This window comes from Schistocerca nitens, chromosome 2 (genome assembly GCF_023898315.1).
Source record: "Schistocerca nitens isolate TAMUIC-IGC-003100 chromosome 2, iqSchNite1.1, whole genome shotgun sequence".
Lineage (NCBI taxonomy): Eukaryota > Metazoa > Arthropoda > Insecta > Orthoptera > Acrididae > Schistocerca > Schistocerca nitens.
Genome location: NC_064615.1, coordinates 703092476 through 703115230, shown reverse-complemented (window position 1 = coordinate 703115230; position 22755 = coordinate 703092476). Strand labels below are relative to the sequence as shown.

Genomic DNA, 22755 nt, shown 5'->3' with positions numbered 1-22755 from the left:
CACCTAACAAAATGATATGAGGAAAAAGTTTATCGCTTACTTCATTTTCGGTGTTGTTACAGCAAAACTGCTGCCTCAGGCATAACCTCTTAATTTATTACTCGCACACTAATAACTCTATTCCAAAACAAACCGCAGAAATGACCACGTATAACTCTGGATACACCTGCAAATTTGTATCATTGTACAACACATAGTTCAAGAGGTATGATGACATAAACGGCACGACAAAAGTCCCTAGAGATGCAGGTTGAATATGAGTATAAATATGTGTGAAATACGTTAAAATATTGTGAAGTGTATGTGATATGTGCGTATACGCTTTCAACCAAATTTGGTAAGCATACAGCTTTTTATCTGGAAGAAATTACTGTGCGGATAAGAATAAGCAATCTCATTTTTGTGGTGGGGGATGTAAACATGGAGAGAGAAGTGGGGAGGACGAGACAGAAAGGGGGAAGGATCAGATGGACAGAGAAGAGAGAAGGAGCAAAGCGACTAAGAAAACTGAAATAAAAGCATACCCTGTCATCGACGGATACTCATCTGGTACAATGTAAAATCAAAGTCTGCACTGGCAATATTACTGCAATTGTGAATACAGGGCCAAAGGTGATGGAGTGCTGTTTGATTCAGTGGTTTCCGTGTAGGTTCAGAAAGCCAGTGTTGCACTTTTTTCTTTATTTTTGCATATGAAGGGTCTTTCCTTTTATGTCTTGCCTTACTGAACATCCTGTAGTCTGAAACTTCCTGGCAGGTTAAAACTGTGTGCCAGACCGAGACTCAAACTCGGTACCTTTGCCTTTCGCGGAGAAGTGCTCTACCAACTGAGCTACCCAAGCGCGACTCACGCCCCGTTCTCACAGCTTTACTTCTGCCAGTACTACGTCTCCTACCTTCAAAACTTACAAAAGGTCTCCTGCAACCCCGCAGAACTAGCACTCCTGAAAGAAAGCATAGAGCACTTGCCCGCGAAAGGCAAAGGTCCCGAGTTCGAGTCTCGGTCCGGCACAGAGTTTTAATCAGCCAGGAAGTTTCATATCAGCGAACACTCCGCTGCTGAGTGAAAATCTCATTCCGGATCCTGTAGTCTGCATGGTTCTACAAGTGGATTCACAAATTGTGACGGATTTGTTGTTGTCTGCCTGGAATGTTGTTCACAGCCTGTCAGACAGCAAGCCCATTGACATGTGTTACTGCCAGGAAAGCGACTGAAAAGCACCCTTTGCTGTCCTATGCTTAACATTGTCTGCAATGTCTAAAATTCCTTCCCGTTTTCGAGACTCTTAGTTTTCATGCTGCTTGATTCTGCGAAAGTTATCAGTGAAATTTTGAAAGTGTAAAAATAGAAACCATTCTAATCAAAAGGCGTTTTCGGATGGCGGGGGCTGAGTGGGGGGGGGGGGGGGGGGAGTAAGGGGCAAGGAGATGGGTGCCATACCCATTATTGTACCCTCATCTTATAGAAGCCAACTAATTTGCATGTGTGCCCACAGGAATCCGCTTACTGCGCCATCGCGCCACTACGCTGCCTGCTGCTCAAGGACAGCGACCCCGAGAAGTACAAGACGCTGCTGAGCCTGCAGTCGCACCTGGACGAGCGCCGCAACACGACGCTGTACACCATCTTCCGCAACAACGTGGTGGGCTTCGTGCGCGACGCGCTGGGCCTGTCGCAGTTCGACGACGAGGCGGTGCTGCGCGTGGCCGCCATCTTGGACACGAACGCGTTCGACGTGCGGCGCGAGGAGGGCGAGGTGCGCGCGCGCGGGCTGTACGCGGCCGCCTCCATGATGTCGCACGACTGCCGGCCCAACACCAGGCACGTGTTCGAGGGGCCCGACTTCCGCATCGCCGTGCTGGCCACGGTGCCCATCAAGAAGGGCGAGGTCATCAGCGCCACGTACACGCAGACGCTGTGGGGTACCCTGGCGCGGCGCGCGCACCTGCGCACCTCCAAATGCTTCGACTGCACGTGCGCGCGCTGCGCCGACCCCACCGAGCTGGGCGTCTACGTGGGCGCCATCAGCTGCTCCCGCTGCCGCGCAGCCGACCGCGACTCCACCAACAAGATCGTGTCCACGCAGCCGCTGGACTCGACCGCCGTCTGGAAGTGCGAGAGCTGTGGCCACTCCATACCCGGCCGGCAGATCGCCTGGGGCAATGACGCCATCCGCCAGGAGATCGACGCGCTCGACAAGACGCGGCCGGATCCGCTGGAGGACTTCCTCGACAAGTACTCCGGCGCGCTGCACCCCAAGAACGGACACGTGCTCGAGGTCAAGTACACGCTGTCGCAGATGTACGGCAACTCTCCTGGTTATTCTCTAGCCGGTGAGTGCTTTTCTGTCGTGTTGCTGACCAGAAGACACCTGTTGCGATGTGACGCCAGTTCTTCTTCTCCTTCTCCTTCTCAAAGATTAGGGGAACCACACCTGTTCCATTCTCGGCATAAATATCTCTTGTATGGTCTTCTACGATTTCGTTTTCATTCTGGCTTATAGCTGAGTACTTGTTTTGCTACTCTCTCCTCTCGCATCCTGTCGATACGTACTAGCCCTTTACTCTCTTTTTACCACGTATTTATTAATTTGGCCAGTCTTTATTAATTCAGTCTGTTCGGTACAGCCGGCCGGTGTGGCCGGTGTGGCGGTTTTAGGGCGCTTCAGTCTCGAACCACGCGACCGCTACGGTCGCAGGTTCGAATCCTGCCTCGGGCGTGGATGTGTGTGATGTCCTTAGGTTAGTTAGGTTTAAGTAGTTCTAAGTTCTAGGGGACTGATGACCTCAGATGTTTAAGTTCCAAAGTGCTCAGAGCCATTTGTTCGGTACAAATTTTGCAGTCGATTTTAAACTAAGTTCTCGATGAGTTAGAGACTTGAAATTTTAAACAGAGCTCAGAACTGGATAACACTGCAATGTCGACTCGTTTTGTTGTCAGTACGTTCAGTAGGGATAGGTGTGCGGTGAAAAAGTTTGGTAACACCTGACTTTTTGACAGCCCTGCACGATCAGCATGTATACAGTTAGTATCTAAATGCATTTCAAGGGTATAAATGTGAATGGGCACAGACAAGTGGAGAGAGATAGAAGTAGGAAATGGATAGAGGGAGGTGGAGCATGAGATGGACTGAGACAGGTAGAGAAGGAGATGGACAGATAGAGATGGGAGGACTTGGACAGAGAGAGAGAGAGGGAGGAGGAGGAGAAGATGTATAGAGAAAGAGAGGGAGACAGGAGGAGATAGACAGACAGAGAGAGAGAGAGGCGGGGAACAGATGGACACAAAGAGGGAAAGAAGGACATGAACTGTGGGAGGGGGATGAGGATATACTTGCAGTATACGTGACGTACATGTACAAGGACAAAGCTGCGGGTATAAACCTAGTACTGAAATAAAAAAAATCTCATAAAAAAGGGTCACGGTAGCGTCTTTGACTAGTAATCAAAACGTACTGCAACCCGGGTTACATCATCACCACTGTTTAAATTTTGAACAAGAACGATCAGCAATGACAGCCAAAGACTTCCAGCATAAGAAGGCACCCTCGTTCTGCCAACACGGGGTAATAAAGAGGGCAGAGGAGCGGACAGAGGTTCACTGCACTCTCTTGCCTTTGAGGTGGGAAACTGCCCCTAAAAAGGTGGAGAATCAGCAATCATCAACGGCAAGAGTATGCAGAAGGGAATGAAAACCACTGCATTAGACATGTAATGTGTATCCGCAGGACATGTAGCCTGTGATTGAAAAAGTGTCTCGATGATCTCTCCATTGGCCAAAGATTCAGGACTAGTCCCACATTCGGATCTCTGGGAGGAGACTGTCAATTTCAGGCTGACCATTTGAAAAAGATTGAATAATCAGCGAAAGGATGATGTTCTACGAGTCGGGGCATCGAATGTCAGAAGTTTGAACGTGGTGAGGAAGCTAGAAAATCTGGGAAGGGAAATGCTAAGGCTCAATCTGGATACAGTGCGAGTCCGTGAAGCGAAACTGATACAACGTAAGGATTGCTGGTCAGACGAGTACACGGCAAAATCAACAACAACGGAAAACTGTGTTACGGGAGTAGGATTCATTATGAAAAGGAAGGTAGAGCAAAGAATGTGTTACTGTGAACAGTTCACTGATAGGGTTATTCTCTTCAGAATTGATAGCAGACCAACACCGACGACAGTAGTTCAGGTTTAAGATGCAGACGTCGCAAGCAGAGGATGTAGAGATGGAGAAATCATGTGAAGACAATGATCGCGTAATTCAGTGTGCAGAGGAAGTTAAAAATCTAATAATCATGGGCGATAGGAATGCTATTTTAAGGAATGGAGTGGGAGAAAGTGTTATAGGAGTATATGAGCCTGGTAGTAGAAACGAGAGGAGGGAAAGATTAATCGAATTCCGCAATAGATTCCAGATGGTAATAACGAATACTCTAAGGATCACAAGAGGAAGAGGAGGTAAACTTGGAAAGGAGATATTGGAATATTCCAATCAGATTACATCATGGTCAGGCAGATATTGGCCTGTAAGGCGTACATGGGAGCAGTCATAAGACTGACGACAAAACAATAAATTATTAAAAGCTCGTATAAAATTAATTTTGCTTTCTTATTTATTTTATTTTTTGGAAAATAACAATTAAAAAGTTTGATGTATGTTATTAGTAGTTGGGTATAGCGCTATTGTGCTTCAGATTTATCAGATGAAAAGATATTGAAATAAACCACAATTTTAACACATGTTTCTCGCATAATCTCATCATAATTTCTAAAACTCATTGAAAATTTCACGCACACAAGACTAAGCAGCAGTAAATAATTATTTAAATAAAAATAAAGTTTAATATATCACAGTTTTAAATCGGACTAAAAAATATGAAATAGTTTCTCCTAACTCCAAACAGATTCCCAACTGGGTCCAGATAGTCCTGAAAATTTGTGATAGTGAATTCTTAATAGTTATGAAAATACTTGCAAAAGCTAAAATAAAAAACGTAGGGTTAAGGAAATGAATTAGTCATACCTCAGTTAAGTTCTGCATACGCCCCACATATTTCGTTTTAGGTTAGGTTAGTGTTGTTTTAACGTCTCGTCGACAACGAGGTTATTAGAGACGGAGCGCAAGCTCGGGTTAGGGAAGGATGGGGAAGGAAATCGGCCGTGTCCTTTCAAAGGAACCATCCCGGCATATGCTTGAAACGATTTAGGGAAATCACGGAAAACCTAAATCAGGATGACTGGAGACGGGATTGAACCGTCGTCTTCCCGAATGCGAGTCCAGTGTGCTAACCACTGCGCCACCTCGCTCGGTATTTCGTTTTAAATCTTACAAGTATTTTCATAGCTATTAAAAATTCACAATCACAAATTTTCAGGACTGCCTGTGTGGTGTAAGGAATCTCCATGGGGCAAGGAGAATTTTTTAATACTTTTACTCAGATTTAAAAACATGGTGTATTAAAAATTAATTTTTACTCGAATAATTATATGTTGTTAATTCATTAACTGTATAAGCTCCCAGCTCAGTTCTGACGTCTTCTTTCCTTATCACCCGCCTCAAACAGCAACCTGCCGTGTATCTCATAAATTTCATTTCAGTTCCCTCTAAATGCGTTTCCTCTAGCTTTCGTAATGTCCAAAAGCTCACAGGTGCACTTCTAAAAAATTACATTGTCTAGGGTATTCTAACACACATCATCTGCTACCTATTAGATTTAACCGGTATGAAATTTTCAAGCTGGTAGCTTAGTTCGCGATCTAAGATGCTGAAAGTCGAAACTTACGAAGCATGACCATTGGAACGTAAAAGATATTTTCCTTTTTAAAACCACAATCTTAATCTTTCTGTGACAAGTATTAAAATGGTAGTCTTCACATATCTGGACTAGGGCAGATTGTTCTCGGTCTCTTGTAAAATTATTTGGTTCAAACATGGCTCTGAGCACTATGGGACTTAACATCTGACGTCATCAGTCCCCTAGACTTAGAGCTACTTAAACCTAACTAACCTAAGGACACCACGCACATCCATGCCCGAGGCAGGATTCGAACCTTCGGCCGTAGCAGCAGCGCTGTTACGGACTGAAGCGCCGAGAACCGCTCGGCCACAGGGCCGGCTAAAATTATTTGGTCGTCAGAAAACATCATAGTGTTTATATAGGTTTACATCTACATACACATTCTACAAACTACTGTGAAGTACGCGGCAGAAGGTACTTAGAATTGTACCACATGCTACGGCTCATTCCCGTTCACATTGCGCGTGGAGCGCGAGAAGAATACTGCTGTAGTACTTCAGAGCACGCTGTGGTTTGCCTAACCTTGTATTTGTGATCCCTGCGGGAGCGACGCTTAGGGGCTAAGGAATATCTCCAGATTATTCTTTTCAAACTAGTTCTTCAAACTTTCTTTCCAACTCGTATACAACGCCTCAAGCTTAACAACGCGTAAGTCAATAAGTCATCGACTCATGAGAATAGCGAAGAACACGCACGAACCAAAAGCTTGGTTTTCATTATTTTTCCCGCGAAAAGTAACAGTTTAAGGAGAAACTAGCTACAGCGACATACGTAGCTTTGCTTCATCCCCATGAAACAATTTTTTAAGCACATCGGATGACTAAATTTCCCTATCCATGTATTGTACGACACAAGTGGTGTGGAAGGACCAGCACTCTGTATTGTGCCGGATGATATGACGGAAACAGGTCCTGGTGTAACATCGCTGTCATCTCGTTGTGAATCAGTCAAGTCGCTTCAGCTGCACTAATGGCAAGAAAATCGCAAGAGCAAGGAATTGTGCGATACAAACGAAAGTTGGTAGGTGTATTTCTACATGTGAAAGATGGTGTCTATTCAATTTCCGCTCCAGTCGGATAAGAGAGGCGCTAGTAGCGCCACTATGGAGATGCAGATTAAGTTTCCTTTAGATACACGCTGTAACGCTCGTGAGCGTTAGTTATCTTTGAGATTGGTGGTGGTGAGTTGATACTAGTCAAGAGGTGCCCAGAGACACTGTGTGCATGCCAGAGTGCCCCTGAGAGCTACAACACCAAGAAGAATCGCTTCTCGGCTTTTGACAAGATCAATGTGTAGTTTTTTATTGTTTTTTAAATTAAAAATTTCACGGGATATAAAGGGAAGGATTAACTTTATTAATTTCTATAATAATGTGTTATATCACCAATAAGTTTTACTTTAGCACATCTTCCACCACCTTTAGCCCAAACAGAAACACTCTCCTGCTCATTTATTTTCCTATGATTCCTTGTCCTTATCGTGAATGGCATTGTAGAGATAAAATATGATGAACCCATATCTTTGTTGAAAACATCTCCAACATGATAGGTACGATAAGCTATAACAACTCTGTTATTAAATGCTTCCAAAGAACTTACACCTTTCACAGTAGTACTTGGATAACGCACTACAGCAACAGTAATCCATCCATTACCAGACATATTTGCATCTTCTTTAGTAAGTGTAAAATTAATTACACATCCACAAAACATAGAAGGACCTTGCAGAAAACTCTGTCCCCCCTTATTACCAACTTTAAATTCCAAATCATCTATAGCCTTATAAACAGCAAGACGCGAACGTCTATATCTTCTCCTATAACGAGGCATCTCTGTGAGCCGTCCAATGCTGTTGCACGCGCAGCTGCACGACGACTGACGCCGTCTCACTGAGATAATTACTTATATAGCCTCTGGCAAGTCGTTACCTCTATCAACACCTTACTGAGTTTGAAGTCTGCTCCCGGTAGCTGATTGGTCAGCGTGACTGATTGTCAGTCCTCTGGGCCCGGGTTCGATTCCCGGCTGGGTCGGGGAATTGTCTCCGTCCATGGTGTTGTGCTGCCCTCATCATCATTCTCTCGTCGACTGCAGGTCGCCGAAGTGGCGTCAAATTGAAAGACCGGCACCCGGTGAACGGTCTGCCAGACGGGGAGCCCTTAGATATACGATAAAATAAAAAATAAAACTGAGTTTGAACGAGGTCGTGTAATAGAGCTTCGAGAAGCCGGATGTTCCTTCTGTGATAATGCAGAAAGACTTAGAAGGAATGTAGTCGCTGTGTATGACTGCTGACAGCGGTGATCACGAGAACGAACAGTCGCAAGGAGCTCGGGCTGCGGACAGCCACGTGGCTCTAATGAGAGGGGCGATCATCGTGTTCGGCGTACGGCTCTGGCTCATCGTTACTGCATCTGCAGCAGCATTTGCAGCAGCGGTTTGAGCAGTAGTTGGCATTACAGTGACACAACGAACTGTTAGAAATCGGTTACGTCAAGGACAGCTCCGAGCCAAACGCCCTGTAGCCTGCATTCCACTGATGCCAAATCACCATTATTTGCGACATTAGTGGTATCAAGCGAGAGCAGGGCAGGGTGGAGGCCTGTTGTGTTAACTGATTAAAGCTGGTTCTCCCTCGGTGCCAGTGATGGCCTCGTGTTGGTTAGAAAAAGATCAGTTTAGTACCTGCAACCAACATATGTGCTTGCTAGACATAATGGACCTACATCTGGAGCTATGATCTGGGATGCGCTTTCGTATGACAACGGGAGCACTCTCATTGTTAACCCGCGCACCCTGACTGCAAATTTGTACCTCAGTCTGGCCATTCGACCTGTTGTGCAGCCATACATGAACAACATTCCAGGGGGTGTTTTCCAACACGTTAACGCTCGCCCGTATACCGTTGCTGTAACCCATCATGATCTATAGGTTGTCGACATGTTACCTTGGTTTGCTCGATCACGATAACTGTCACCAATCGAGCCAGTGTGGCACATCACCGGACGGCAACTCCAGCGTCATCCGCAAACAGCATTAACCGTCCCTGTATTGACCGACCTAGTGCAACAGACATGGAACTCCATCCCATTTGGCACTTGTACAAAACGATGCATGCACGTTTTCGTGACTGCATTCAACATTTTAGCGGTTGATGTACCCGCGCGTACATTAACTGTAATCTTGGACTCTTAATCACTTAAAAATATTAGACAAATGTATTCTCGAAATTTCATTACTCTACATCAAGTATATTTTGGTGTTACGATACATTTCCATGCGCCCGCCAGTGCGGGCTGGTTCAGCATCGTACCACAAGTCGAATCGTGTGTCGTATCGCACACCATATCGCCTCAGTATGAACCGCGTTTGGCAGGAAGGCATTCAGTTACCAACTGAAAACATTTGTTCTTAATAATAATTGAGAAATTACTTAACCTTGTATCTACGACAACATCTGCTATTATACTCCGCAAACCACGTTCAAATGTATGGCTGACTGTACGCTCCATTGTACCAGTTATTAGGATTTCTTCCCGTTCCATTCACGTGTAGAGCGCGGGAGGAATGGCTGTTTGAACGCCTCAGTGCGTGCAGTAATTATTCTAATCTTATACTCACGATCCATGTCTGACCGATTGTGTGGGTTGTAGTGTATTCCTATTAAAGACGTTTCTTGAAACTTTGTTAATCGACTTTCTCGGGATAGTTTACGCCTGTCTTCAAAAATCTTCCAGTTCAGTTTCTTCAGTATCCCAGTGACACTCTCCCACGGCTTCAACAAACCAATATCCCCAGATAGTTCCTACCTGGTATGTGTCCCACGCCATTTGGCAATGTTCTCGGATAGGTCGCACGAGTGGTTTGTAAGCAGTCTCCTTTGTAGACTGATTGCACCTCCCCTGTGTTATTGTTGTTGTGGTCTTAGGTCCAGAGACTGGTTTGATGCAGCTCTCCATGCTACTCTATCACGTACAACATTTTTTATCTCCCAGTACTTACTGCAACCTACATCCTGCTGAATCTGTTTAGTGTATTCCTCTCTTGGTCTCCCTCTACGATTTTTACCCTCCACACTCCCCTCCAATACTAAATTTTGATGGCTCAGAATATGCCCTACCAACCGACCCCTTCTTCTAGTCATGTTGTGCCACAAACTCCTCTTCTCCCCAATTCTATTCAATACCTCCTCATTAGTTAGGTCATCTACCCATATAATCTTCAGCATTCTTCTGTAGAACCACATTTCGAAAGCTTCTATTCTCTTTCTGTCTAAACTATGTAACGTCCACGTTCCACTTCCATACATTGTTAAACTCCATACATATACTTTCAGAGAAGACTTCCTGACACTTAACTCTATACTCGATGTTAACAAATTTCTCTTCTTCAGAAACGCTTTCCCTGCCATAGCCAGTCTACATTTTATATCCTCACTACTTCGACCATCATCAGTTAATTTCCTCCCCAAATAGCAAAACTCATTTACTACTTTAAGCGTCTCATTTCCTAATCTAATACCCTCAGCATCAAAAAAATGATTCAAATGGCTCTGAGCACTATGGGACTCAACATCTCAGGTCATCAGTCCCCTAGTACTTAGAGCTACTTAAACCTAACCAACCTAAGGACATCACACACATCCATGCCAGAGGCAGGATTCGAACCTGCGACCGTAGCGGTCACGCAGCTCCAGACTGCAGCGCCTAGAACCGCTCGGCCACTTCGGCCGGCGCGCTCCCTGTATTTTACCCGTGCAACCTTCAAAAATTTGAAAGAGAGTATTCCAGTCAACATTGTCAAAAGCTTTCTCTAAGTCATCAAATGCTAGAAACGTAGGTTTGCCTTTCCTTAATCCATTTTCTAAGATAAGTCGTAAGGTCAGTATTGCCTCACGTGTTCCAACATTTCTACGGAATCCAAACTGATCATCCCCGAGGTAGGCTTCTACCAGTTTTTCCATTCGTCTGTAAAGAATTCGTGTTAGTATTTTGCAGCCGTGGCTTATTAAATTGATAGTTGGGTAATTTTACACCCGTCAGCACCTGCTTTCTTTGGGATTGGAATTATTATATTCTTCTTACCGTCTGAGGGTATTTTGCCTGTCTCATACATCTTGCTTTTCCTGTAGGCAGTATCTATCTTACCCCTAGTGATATACGCCTCTACATCCTTACATTTGTCCTCTAGTCATCCCTGCTTAGCCATTTTGCACTTCCTATCGATCTCATTTTTGAGACGTTTGTATTCCTTTTTGCCTGCTTCATTTACTGCATTTTTGTATTTTCTCCTTTCGTTAATTAAATTCAGTATCTCTTCTGTTACGCAAGGATTTCTATTAGCCCTCGTCTTTTTATCTACTTGATCCTCTGATGCCTTCACTATTTCATCTCTCAAAGCTACCCATTCTCCTTCTACTGTATTTATTTCCCCCATTCTTGTCATTCGTTCCCTAATGATCTCCCTGAAACTCTCTACAACCTCTGGTTCTGTGAGTTTATCCACTTCTCATCTTCTTAAATTCTCACCTTTTTGCAGTTTCCTCAGTTTTAATATACAGTTCATAACCAACAGATTGTGGTCAGAGTCCACATCCGCCCGTGGAAATGTCTTACAATTTAAAACCTGGTTCCTAAATCTCTGTCTTACCATTATATAATCTATCTGAAAGCGTACATTATCTCCAGGCTTCTTCCATGTATACAACCTTCTTTTATGATTCTTGAACCAAGTGTTATCCATGGTTAAGTTATGCTCTGTGCAAAATTCTACCAGGCGGCTTCCTCTTTCATTCCTTACCCCCATTCCATATTCACCTACTACGTTTCCTTCTCTTCCTTTTCCTACTATCGAATTCCATTCACCCATGACTATTAAATTGTCGTCGCCCTTCACTATCTGAATAATTTCTTTTATCTCATCATGCATTTCATCATCAATCTCTTCGTCATCTGCGGAGCTAGTCGGCATAGAAACTTTTACTACTGTGGTAGGCGTGGGCTTCGTATCTATCTTCGCCACAATAATGCGTTCGCTATGCTGTTTGTAGTAGCTTACCCGCATTCCTATTTTTTTATTCATTATTAAACCTACTCCTGCATTACCCCTATTTGATTTTGTATTTATAACCCTGTATTCACCTGACCAGAAGTCTTGTTCCTCCTGCCACCGAACTTGACTAATTCCCACTATATCTAACTTTAACCTATACATTTCCCTTTTTAAATTTTCTGACCTACTTACCCGATTAAGAGATCTAACATTCCACGCTCCGATCCGTAGAACGCCAGTTTTCTTTCTCCTGATAACGATGTCCTCCTGAGTAGTCTTAGCACGGTGATGCGAATGGGGGACTATTTTATCTCCGTAATATTTTATCCGAGAGGACGCCATCATCATTTAACGGTACAGTAAAGCTGCATGCCCTCGGGAAAAATTACGGGTGTAGTTCCCCTTGCTTTCAGCCGTTCGCAGTACCAGCACAGCAAGGCCGTTTTGGTTTGTGTTACAAGGCCAGACGAGTCAATCATCCAGACTGTTTCCCCTGCAACTACTGAAAAGGCTGCTGCCCCTCTTCAGGAATCACACTTTTGTCTGGCCTCTCAACAGATACCCCTCCGTTGTGGTTTCACCTACGGTACGGCTATCTGTATCGTTGAGGCACGCAAGCCTCCCAACCAACGGCAAGATCCATGGTTGATGGGGGGACCTCCCCTGTATTCTACCAATGTATTCTACCAATAAACCGAAGTCTACCACCTGCTTTACCCACAACTGATTCTATGTTACTATTCCATTTCATATCCCTACAAAGTGTTACACATAGGTATTTTGTATGAGTTGGCCGATTCCAATAGTGACCCATTGATGTTATAAAAAACTATATATTTTTTCGTTTTGAGAAGTGCACAGTTTTATGTTTTTGAACCTTATAGGAAGTTACCAATCTTTGCATCATTTTGAAATCTTATCGAAATCTGACAAATTTATGCAGCTTCTTTCAGACAGTACTTCATTACAGATAACTACATCATCTGTAGAAAGTCTGAGGTTCCTATTAATATTCCCTACAACATGAACGGCAAGGGTCCCAAAAGACTTCCCTGGAGCATACCCGAAGTTACTTCTACATCTGACGATGACTCTCCATCAAAGAAAACATGCAGCGTCGTCCCTTCCAAAAAGTCCTCGGTCAAGTCACAAATTTCACTTCTACCCCACATGAGAGTAATTTTGACTATTAGCGTACATGTGGTACTGAGTCAAATGCTTATCGAAGATCAAGAAATACTGCAGCTACCCGCCTGATTTGATCCAAAGCTTTCAGTACGTCATCTGAAAAAAGTGCGAGATGGATTTCACATGACCGATGTTTACGGAATCCATGCTAGTTGGCAAGGAGGAGGTTATTCTCTTCGAGATACCTCATTATGTTTGCGCTCAGAATACGTGCTAAGATTCTACAACAAATAGACGTCAAGGATATTTGTGGTTCTCTTCTATTGCCCTTTTTGTAAACAGGTGTGACCTGTAGTTTTCGCCGAGAACTGGACACGGGTTCTGATTCAAGGGATCTGCGACAGATTATAATCAGAAGAGGAGCTAACTCAGCTTTAAAATCTGTATAGAATCTGGCAGGGATTCCATCGGGCTCTGGAGCTTCGTTCACTTTAACGATTTCAGCTGTTTCTCAAAACCACTGACACTAACATTTATTTCAGTCATCTTTCCAGTGGTATGAGGATTAAATTGAGGCAATTCTCCTGGGTTTTCCTTTGCACAGAAACATTTGAAAACGGAGTTAAGCAGTTCAGCTTTTGCTTTGCTTTGTTACTCTGTTTCAGTTCCTGTCTCATACGCTAGAGACTGGACACTATCTCTGGTGCCTCTAACTGCCTTTACGTACGACCAGAATTTGTTTGGGTTCTGTGAAAGATCGTTTTACAATATTCTGCTACGGTAGTCACTGAAGACAACAAACATTGCTCTCTTGACACCCAAACGCGTTCCATTCAGCATCTCTTTATCTATAGCCCTACGCTTTGTTTTACACCTATTATGCAGTATTCTTTATCTTTAGAAGTTTCTTTACAGTGACTATGTACTATGGAGGTTCCCTCTCATCATGGACTGTTCTACTGGGTACATATCTATCCAGTGAGTGATCAACTAATCTTTTAAGCTTGAGCCATAGTTCCTCTACATGCTGTTTCCCTGTGCTGAAAGTTTCAAGTTCCTCATTGAGATATGACATTACTGGCTTTTTATCTAGTTTACTGAACTTTCTGCTTGTTTTAGTGTCCTTTGTACTTTGGTAATCATTGTTGCCACAACCGCGTCCTGCTCGCTGATAGCAGTTTCGATGTGGACATCCTCAGAAAGGTCAGATCTACTTGTTGCCGTTAGATCCAATATATTTCCATCATGAGTGGTGTTCCCAACAATCAGTTCTAGGTAGTTTTCAGAGAAGGCATTTAGTAATGTTTCACAGGGTGTCTTATCAGGCCCGCAACTAACAAAACAGTAATTTTCCCGATTAATTGTTGAATGATTAAAGTCTCTATCAGTTATTACACTATAATTGAGGAGCTTCCGCACATGTGAACTGAAGTTTTCTCTAAAGTTTTCTGTAACTACATTAGATGAAAGAAGGACCCAGTTATTATTTTATGCCATCCCCTGACACTGAGTCTTGTCCGAACAATCGCACATGCAGTTTCATTCTCTATCTCAGTGGATTTGAGTTTCTTGTCTATTGCGACAAATAGACCACCTCAGTTTCCCATTTGCCTATCCTTTCCATATACGCTTAAATTTTCCCCAAAAATCTCACTGCTATCAACTTAAGGCTTCAACCAGCTTTCTGTATGTATGGGTTGTTATACCATCATAACATTTTAATAACATGTACAGGTTCTCTGTTATGATGTACTGATACAGACACTGATGAGCCACAACATTATGACCATCTCCTTAACAGCATATTGGTCTATCTTTGCTATGCAGTACAACAGCGACTCTGCGTGGCACTAAACGTCAACAGACATTCCCATAAACTACTGGCCAGTGGTCTGTAGGCAAGTAGCTGGCACACAATAGCGTCCTTGATGTGTTCCATCACCTTCAGGTCAGGCAAATTTGGTAACCAAAACATCAATGTGATTTCGCTATCATGCTTCTCAAATACTGTTCTATTATGCTCACCTTGAGACATGGACAATTATCCTGCCAGAATATTTCATTGACGCTGGGGAAGACATCAAGCATGAACGGATACAGATGGTCCGCCATAATGTTCACATTGTCTATAACCATAGTGGTGCCTTCTGTTACTATCTGGGGTGAACATCCTCCATGACAAAATACTGCTTCCAACAGCCTGCAGCAATGTCTGGTGCATGTTCTGTGCAGACATTCGACTGGATGGCAGTGTATCTGGACATAGTCAGCGACCTGGTGTAAAAAGAAACGTGTGTCATGTGACCAGGTGACATGTTTCCACTGATGCACAGTCCAGTTTCAATGATCTACGATTGTAATTGATGATGTCATTCGGTCAGCATGGTAACACGTAGCGGTTGTATGCCGCAGAACCCCATGTGCATAAACAGCATGCTCCGAAATACTTGTGCCCACACCAGAATTCTATCCTGTCATGAAATCTGTCATAGAGTGCTACATAACATGCTTTATAGACCAGTAAAGCCTTTGATCTCCAAATTCTTTGAGCTGCGAACAGCCAAACAGCTTCCCCATTTCCGAGACTTTCATTCCCATGTGCCAAGCCAGGAGTCGTCCTAACTGGAAGAAATTTATTTTTGTGGTAATTCTGTCAGAGACAGCAAAGGACTTGGAAGAGCTGTTGAACGGAATGGACATTGTCTTGAAAGGAGGAAATAAGATGAACATCAATAAAAGCAAAACAAGGATAATGGAATGTAATCGAATTAAGTCAGGTGATGCTGAGGGAATTAGATTAGGAAATGAGACACTTAAAGTAGTAAAGGAGTTTTGCTATGTGGGGAGAAAAATAACTGATGATGGTCGAAGTAGACAGGATATAAAATGTAGACTGGCAATGGCAAGGAAAGCGTTTCTGAAGAAGAGAAATTTGTTAACATCGAGTATAGATTTAAGGGTCAGGAAGTCGTTTCTGAAAATATTTGTTTGGAGTGTAGCCATGTATGGAAGTGAAACATGGACGATAAATAGTTTGGACAGGAAGAGAATAGAAGCTTTCGAAATGTGGTGCTACAGAAGAATGTTGAAGATTAGATGGGTAGATCACACAACTAATGAGGAGGTATTGAATAGAATTGGGGAGAAGAGGAGTTTGTGGCACAACTTGACGAGAAGAAGGGACCGGTTGGTAGGACATGTTCTGAGGCATCAAGGGATCACCAATTTAGTATTGGAGGGCACCGTGGAGGGTAAAAATCGTAGAGGGAGACCAAGAGATGAATACACTAAGCAGATTCAGAAGGATGTAGGTTGCAGTAGCTACTGGGAGATGAAGAAACTTGCACAGGATAGGGTAGCTTGGAGAGCTGCATCAAACCAGTCTCAGGACTGAAGACCATAACAACAGATATAAACTTGAGAGATACTGAGTCAATCAAGTCACAGAGGGCTAGCCAAGGTTCTTAACAAAAACTGTCTGCATAATTCGAGGAGATAGTATCAATTTATGTAGCAGAAGTTACATTAATAAGAACCCATCAGCTTGCCTGTGAAATGCATTCTCCGAGGAATGTAGTGTTAAGAATACCATAAAGTAGGGTCCTAGATGCCTGCCTGCCTGTACAACAGATCACTGGGGTACCTGACAGATTGCAGCAGAACAATACATATAATGCATGTATTGTGACTGACAGCTGTAATACTGATTAACTCCCATGAACGCAAGTTGTTGCAGTAAGTTGCTAGTTGTTTGTATCAATAAAAATTAAATATTTATTTCTGACCTTAACTTCAATTTTTCGAAGTACTCTGCTGAGGATTCCTTAGAAAATTTTGGCAGTAAAAGTTTGCAAGGGTGTTTAAAAGGGAAATTAGTAAAGGCTTTGTGTGGAGAGAGGGGTTACGAAAGGAGAAATAGGTATGTATCAATTACTCTCTCGTCACTTAAGTGTAACTACTACGGTGTAAATACTGCATGGATTCGTGAACAGTCATTATTAGAGCTCCAATTTCCATGCACTTTCATACATTGAAGAGCCAAAGAAACTGGTACACCTGCCTTATATCGTGTAGGGCCCCCACGAGAACATAAATTCGCAACTGTACGAAGAGGGGGGGGGGGGGCGACCTCTTCTGAACACCACGTTCCAGGCATCCCAGATATACTCAACAATGTTCTTGTCTGGAGAGTTTGGTGACCAGCGGAAGTGTTTAAACCCACAAGAGTGTTTCTGGAGCCACTCTGTAACAATTCTGGAAGTGTGGGGTTTCGCATTGTCTTGCTGGAATTGCCGTGTATCGAAGAAGCTTGTGTAGAATAGACTATCATTGAAGGCTGCATCAAACCAGTCTCTGGACTGAAGACCACAACACAACAAACATCAATAAAAAATTCCTCGACATACGTGGTGTGTCTAAAATTTCGGTTAATGGTGCCATATCTGAACGATAACTTGGCTCATGTGTGCGTGCATGCGCATGGGTCTTCAGAGACTCGAGGAAAATCGATACACGGCTTGCATTGCGTGTGCCTGGCTGTGTAAACAGACTGCGAGCAGTTGAACGTAGTCAGTGTGAGAGGAAGTGTCACAGCGCAATGGAGCAACGTGTAAACATAAAGTTCTACTACAACTTGGGGAAGACTGCGACGTAGACACAAGCAGGTGTACGGGAGGGAAGCCGTGAGCAGAAAATGTGTTTAAGAATGGTTTAAACGCTTCCGTGAAGGGAAGGAAACAACTGCGGAGGAGCCACGTTCAGGTCGGCCATCGACAAGCAGAACCCCAGAGAAGATCGAGAAAGTGCGACAAAAGCTGGCAAAAGATCGGCGACGGATCCTCAGATTGATTGCAGAGGAACTGGGCATTAGCAAGTACACGTTGCACTCCATCGTCCGCTATGATTTGGGTAAGCGGAATATCTGCTCCCGATTTGTGGCGCAGAAGCAAAAAGCAAAACGGATGGAAACTGCTGGTGATTTCATTTCCACGTGTGACCAGGATCCATTGCCTCTGAACACTATCGTCACGGAAGATGAGACCTGGTGCTATCAGTTCGATCGGGAATCAAAACGGCAATGGATGTCTTGGTGTTCACCGTCCTCTCCGGAAAAAAAGCCTACTGCAAAAATAGAAGGTGAAAACACTGTTGAACACCTTCTTCGACAAAAACGGCATCATCCACAAGGAATTTGTTCCTGCAGGTCAAACTATTAATGCTAAATTTTACCAGTCCGTTTTGAACCGATTGCTACAGCATATCCGGCGGTTCGGCCAGAGTTGCATAGGACTGGAAAATGGGTGCTGCTCCATGACAATGCCCCTGCACACTGTGCGCTCCGTCTGCACCAATTCCTGGCACAGAAGATGGTAACTGTGCTTGAGCACCCTGATCTGGCTCCTGCGGACTTCTTCCTGTTTCCCCGCTTGAAGGCGGCCACGAAAGATGAACTTTGTGCGGTTGTGAATGCCATCAGATATCGAATGACAGCCGTTCTGCGATCGATTCCACAGGAGGCCTTTGCTGGTAGTTTCCAGAAGCTGTACAAACATTGTCGAAAGTGTTGTAGCGGGTGGCGACTATTTTGAAGGGCAATAAAGAATATTTGTTTGTATCTTTTCTTTTGTTTGTTGTCTGATAGCGTTCACCGAACTTTTTAGACACACGGCATATACATTTATTCCCTAAAATAGTCAATATACGCTTCTGCAAGGAAATTCAGGCTCCACTCTTACAGAGATGGCATGTCTCAAATGAGGCGCTTATTTGTAACGAATATTATGGAAATAATTCTGTTGGAATACACCGCAGTGAAAAGAAGGAAATTGTTGACTCGTCATAGCTCGATGAAGCTGCGAGCAGTCTGGAACAGAAGACGGCTAACTCGAAGTGCTTCGAATGGGGGGGGGGGGGGGGGGGGGAATCTTGGACGACCGAACTGCATCCTGTCAGAACGATCAGCGCAGCTGTGGAAAAAGAATCATAAACTTTGAAACATAAATATTTTATTGTAGGCATGTACGATTTTCACACACATTTAGTACTGTATTTCGTTTTCATTGCAACAACTGTTAAAGCGCCCTTTCGCACAAATAAGTGGTTAAAAATGGTAAATACAGCTGCAGAACTAGCTTTGCTATGCTGAGTAAGTGTTTCAAGATCACGGATATTGGGAGCTGGGTGGGGGTAGTGCGTTATGTAGGCCTGCTTGGGATGGCGTCCGTGCGAAGCGGCCGAAGTAAACCAGCAGTGCCGCGCCTGTGGTAGTAGTTTTGTCGTTTCGTTGTGAATCAAATTGTTTGAAAGTGAGACCTAGTGACTAACTGATGCGCTAGTTTCCTGTTTAAAATGAATCATGTAAATAGTGTAAACAGTATTTTAACTATTGGTTCTCAAAATATTACTTTTGGGAGAAAGTTGGGACTGAAAAGCTTAGACAGGCTCAAAATACAAGCAAAAGCAGTTTTACCAGAAAATTTAAACCTTCTTCATATTGACATGCGAAATAACACGTGAAATAAGACATGTTTTCTTCTGTTACACGTATCTGGTAATGAATGTTGTAAGACGTGCTTGGACCACAGATGGGGTACTGGTCATTAAACACTTTGTCGACAAAGTTAAAAAACATAAATTGAATGAACTACACATAAACAGTAGCATCGTATTTGCTATGCTTAGCGAAGTCGATATGATGTTAGCTGGAAACAGCTTACAGCATGAGGATTAAGAAGTTTAACGAAGATGTTTGTAAGACTCGTTACATCCTTAGCAAGTCGATCGACTGTATCAGTTCTGCGTGAAGTTTGAACTTGCACTAAGAGGACATGACGAAATGGATACTTCAGAGAATCCTGGTATTTTGCGTGATTTGGTCAACCTGAAGGCAGAACTGGATCCCACATTGAAGGAACATATTGGAAGAAAAAAAAAAAACAGTAATCGAGTATTTTTGGGGCTTTCCAAAACAATCCAAGAAGAGCTGCTGGACTCTGTTTAAGCTGTTTGCCGTGAGTTGATTTGTAAAGAAATGTCGTAAACGGATTACGACGCAATTGAAGTTGATGAAATGACAGATTGTGCAAACTTGACTCAGTTCGTATTTATTGTTCGATATGAATGTAAAAGGGAAGTATATAAAAGGTTCATAAATGTGACACCCGAAGTTCATACAGATGCGGGAAGAACTAGTGAAGTGTTCAACGAACTTAAAAGATTGAAGATCGCCGACTCTCCAGAAAAACTAATAGCTCAGAGCTATGATGGAGCTTCAGTTATGAGTGGTGGACACAATAGGGTGCAGGCGAGAGTAAAAGCAATGCTGACATAAGAAGGAAATTGAAAACGCCATGTGTAAACACCGTGATTAATTACAAGAAAGAAATAGCTGAGTGCCTTGGGATCAATGAGGACGATGACAGCAACGACTACTCGACAACCAGGAAAGCAGTTGGACTTTGGAAACTTCTCAACAAGGACCAAGAGTTTCTCTTTTTGCTTGAGTTTTTCAGTAAGATCCTGCCTCACTGCGACATTTTGTTTAATTAGCTGCAACATAGAGATGTGACAGTCTTTCGAATGTCTCTGATTTCAAGTCACTGATACAACTGACGAGAAATTCTCTTAATCTTGACCATCATTGGGGTAAATGCAAAAGAAGATATCGCCAGCCCAAAATGTTTCAGCTTTGTAGACTCACACACAACTGTTGCAAAGGAAGTTATGGCTAATATTGATGAGCGTTTCGCATTTAGCAATCACTTGTCAGCAGCTATGTTATTCCAGTCCAGTTTGTTTCCAAAACACAAGCTGTAATTCCCTGACAAAGAATTTCAGACAACAGTTAACATTATTTGGCCTGAACGAAAATGAACTGGGACAGGAATTGACAGTCATATACGGTAGAAGTGATTTCCGAAATGCAAACGCAGCTTTAACACTTCTAAACTGTGTCTGCGGGAATAATTTAGAAGCTGTTTTATCGGAATCAGTGAAAGTATTACGAATTATTTGTACAATACCAATGATGACAGCGGAACGCGAGAGATGTTTCTCCACACTGAAAAGAATTAAAGACTTTCACAAGAAATAAAGTGAAAGAAGAGAGACTGAGTGCGTTAGCTACGTGCCCTATAGAAAAAACACTTCTGAATGTGCAGAATTTTAATGAACTTGGGATTGACCATTTTGCTGAAGAGAAGTAGAGCAGAATTGACTTCATCTACAAACCTATTAATTTAGGTAAAAACGTCGTTGTAATGTTAGTCCATAAATTACTGTCTTGCCTGCAGAAAATATTTACAACTATATATTTGTGCGTAAATTTTTGTATTTTAGTTTCAGAGTAAAAAGGTTTGTTGAATGACGGTTTAAATCACGTCACTTGCTAATACACTAAATGCTAAATATTCCCCGTTCAAGAAACGTTTTGAAGAGATAAAATGTAGAATGCGATGTTTGGTCAGACGTTGCGCCCCATTAATCTGAAGCCAACCGGCCGCCACTGCTCCTTAATAAAAGCCACTGCTTCTTAATAAATAACACAATGCGGCTGGTCGACGCCATTGTTTTGTACAGCAACAAAACGGTATTTAATGTAAGCATCACTGTATTTGCATTTGTTCGACAAACTCATGACGAAGTAAAGAAACAAATAACATTACAAGTCTACAGTTCACTTTCACATCAGAAGCACACATGACTAAACTGCTTGTTTAATCAATACTCAGCTGAACTACGCTCAAGCGCCAACGCTGCTTAGAAAAAAAAGCCACAACTGGCAATAATTACTATATCGTTGAAGCTGTGAGAAATCCTATACAGAAGACTGTTGGCCGACGTGCAACGATCAGCCAAGTTTTCGCAGGTGTGCTGTACTCGTTCGCTACGTACCCCACCGGGCGGATTGGCTGATGTCAGTTACTGCGTTTACAACCAGGCTCATGATCTAAGACGAAAATGAAGCTCAGAGTACGTAGGAAATACTGGATACCTAGTAGACAGTTCTTCGTAACTACTAACACATTTGTCTTGATTAAATATCTCCTTGTTTAATTAAATAGCTACTTTTTTAAAAACGTAATACGTTGGTACCGCTCACCCGGGCCGCGCCCCCTTTAGTACCTCCCCACGCCTACCTTGTAGGGGTGGGGGACGGGCGCACCTTCCTTCTTCGACCTCCCAATCCAGTTTGTAAACCAATGCGCTAGAGTCTAGACGGTAGCACACTCCTCACTGTGTAATAAAATTAGATCAGACATCAGTATTTGTTATACAGGGTGATTCAAAAAGAATACCACAACTTTAGGAATTTAAAACTCTGCAACGGCAAAAGGCAGAGCTAAGCACTATCTGTCGGCGAATTAAGGGAGCTATAAAGTTTCATTTAGTTGTGCATTTGTTCGATTGAGGCGCTGTTGACTAGGCGGCAGCGTCAGTTGATGCTAAGATGGCGACCGCTCAACAGAAAGCTTTTTGTGTTATTGAGTACGGCAGAAGTGAATCGACGACAGTTGTTCAGCGTGCATTTCGAACGAAGTATGGTGTTAAACCTCCTGATAGGTGGTGTATTAAACGTTGGTATAAACAGTTTACAGAGAATGGGTGTTTGTGCAAAGGGAAAAGTTCTGGACAGCCGAGAACGAGTGATGAAAATGTAGCACACATCCAAGAAGCCCTGATCTTACCCCCCTGCGATTTTTTCTTATGGGGGTATGTTAAGGATATGGTGTTTCGGCCACCTCTCCCAGCCACCATTGATGATTTGAAACGAGAAATAACAG

General features: G+C 43.2%; 1 protein-coding gene across 1 annotated transcript in view; it reads left to right on the top strand.

Annotated features, from left to right (window-relative positions):
* Positions 1-22755, top strand: part of LOC126235273 (SET domain-containing protein SmydA-8) — a 217393-nt gene that overhangs the window by 177515 nt on the left and 17123 nt on the right. Inside the window, exon 4 of the mRNA XM_049944002.1 lies at positions 1497-2334. Coding sequence (XP_049799959.1) covers positions 1497-2334 — 838 coding nt within the window. The remainder of the gene's footprint in view (positions 1-1496; positions 2335-22755) is intronic.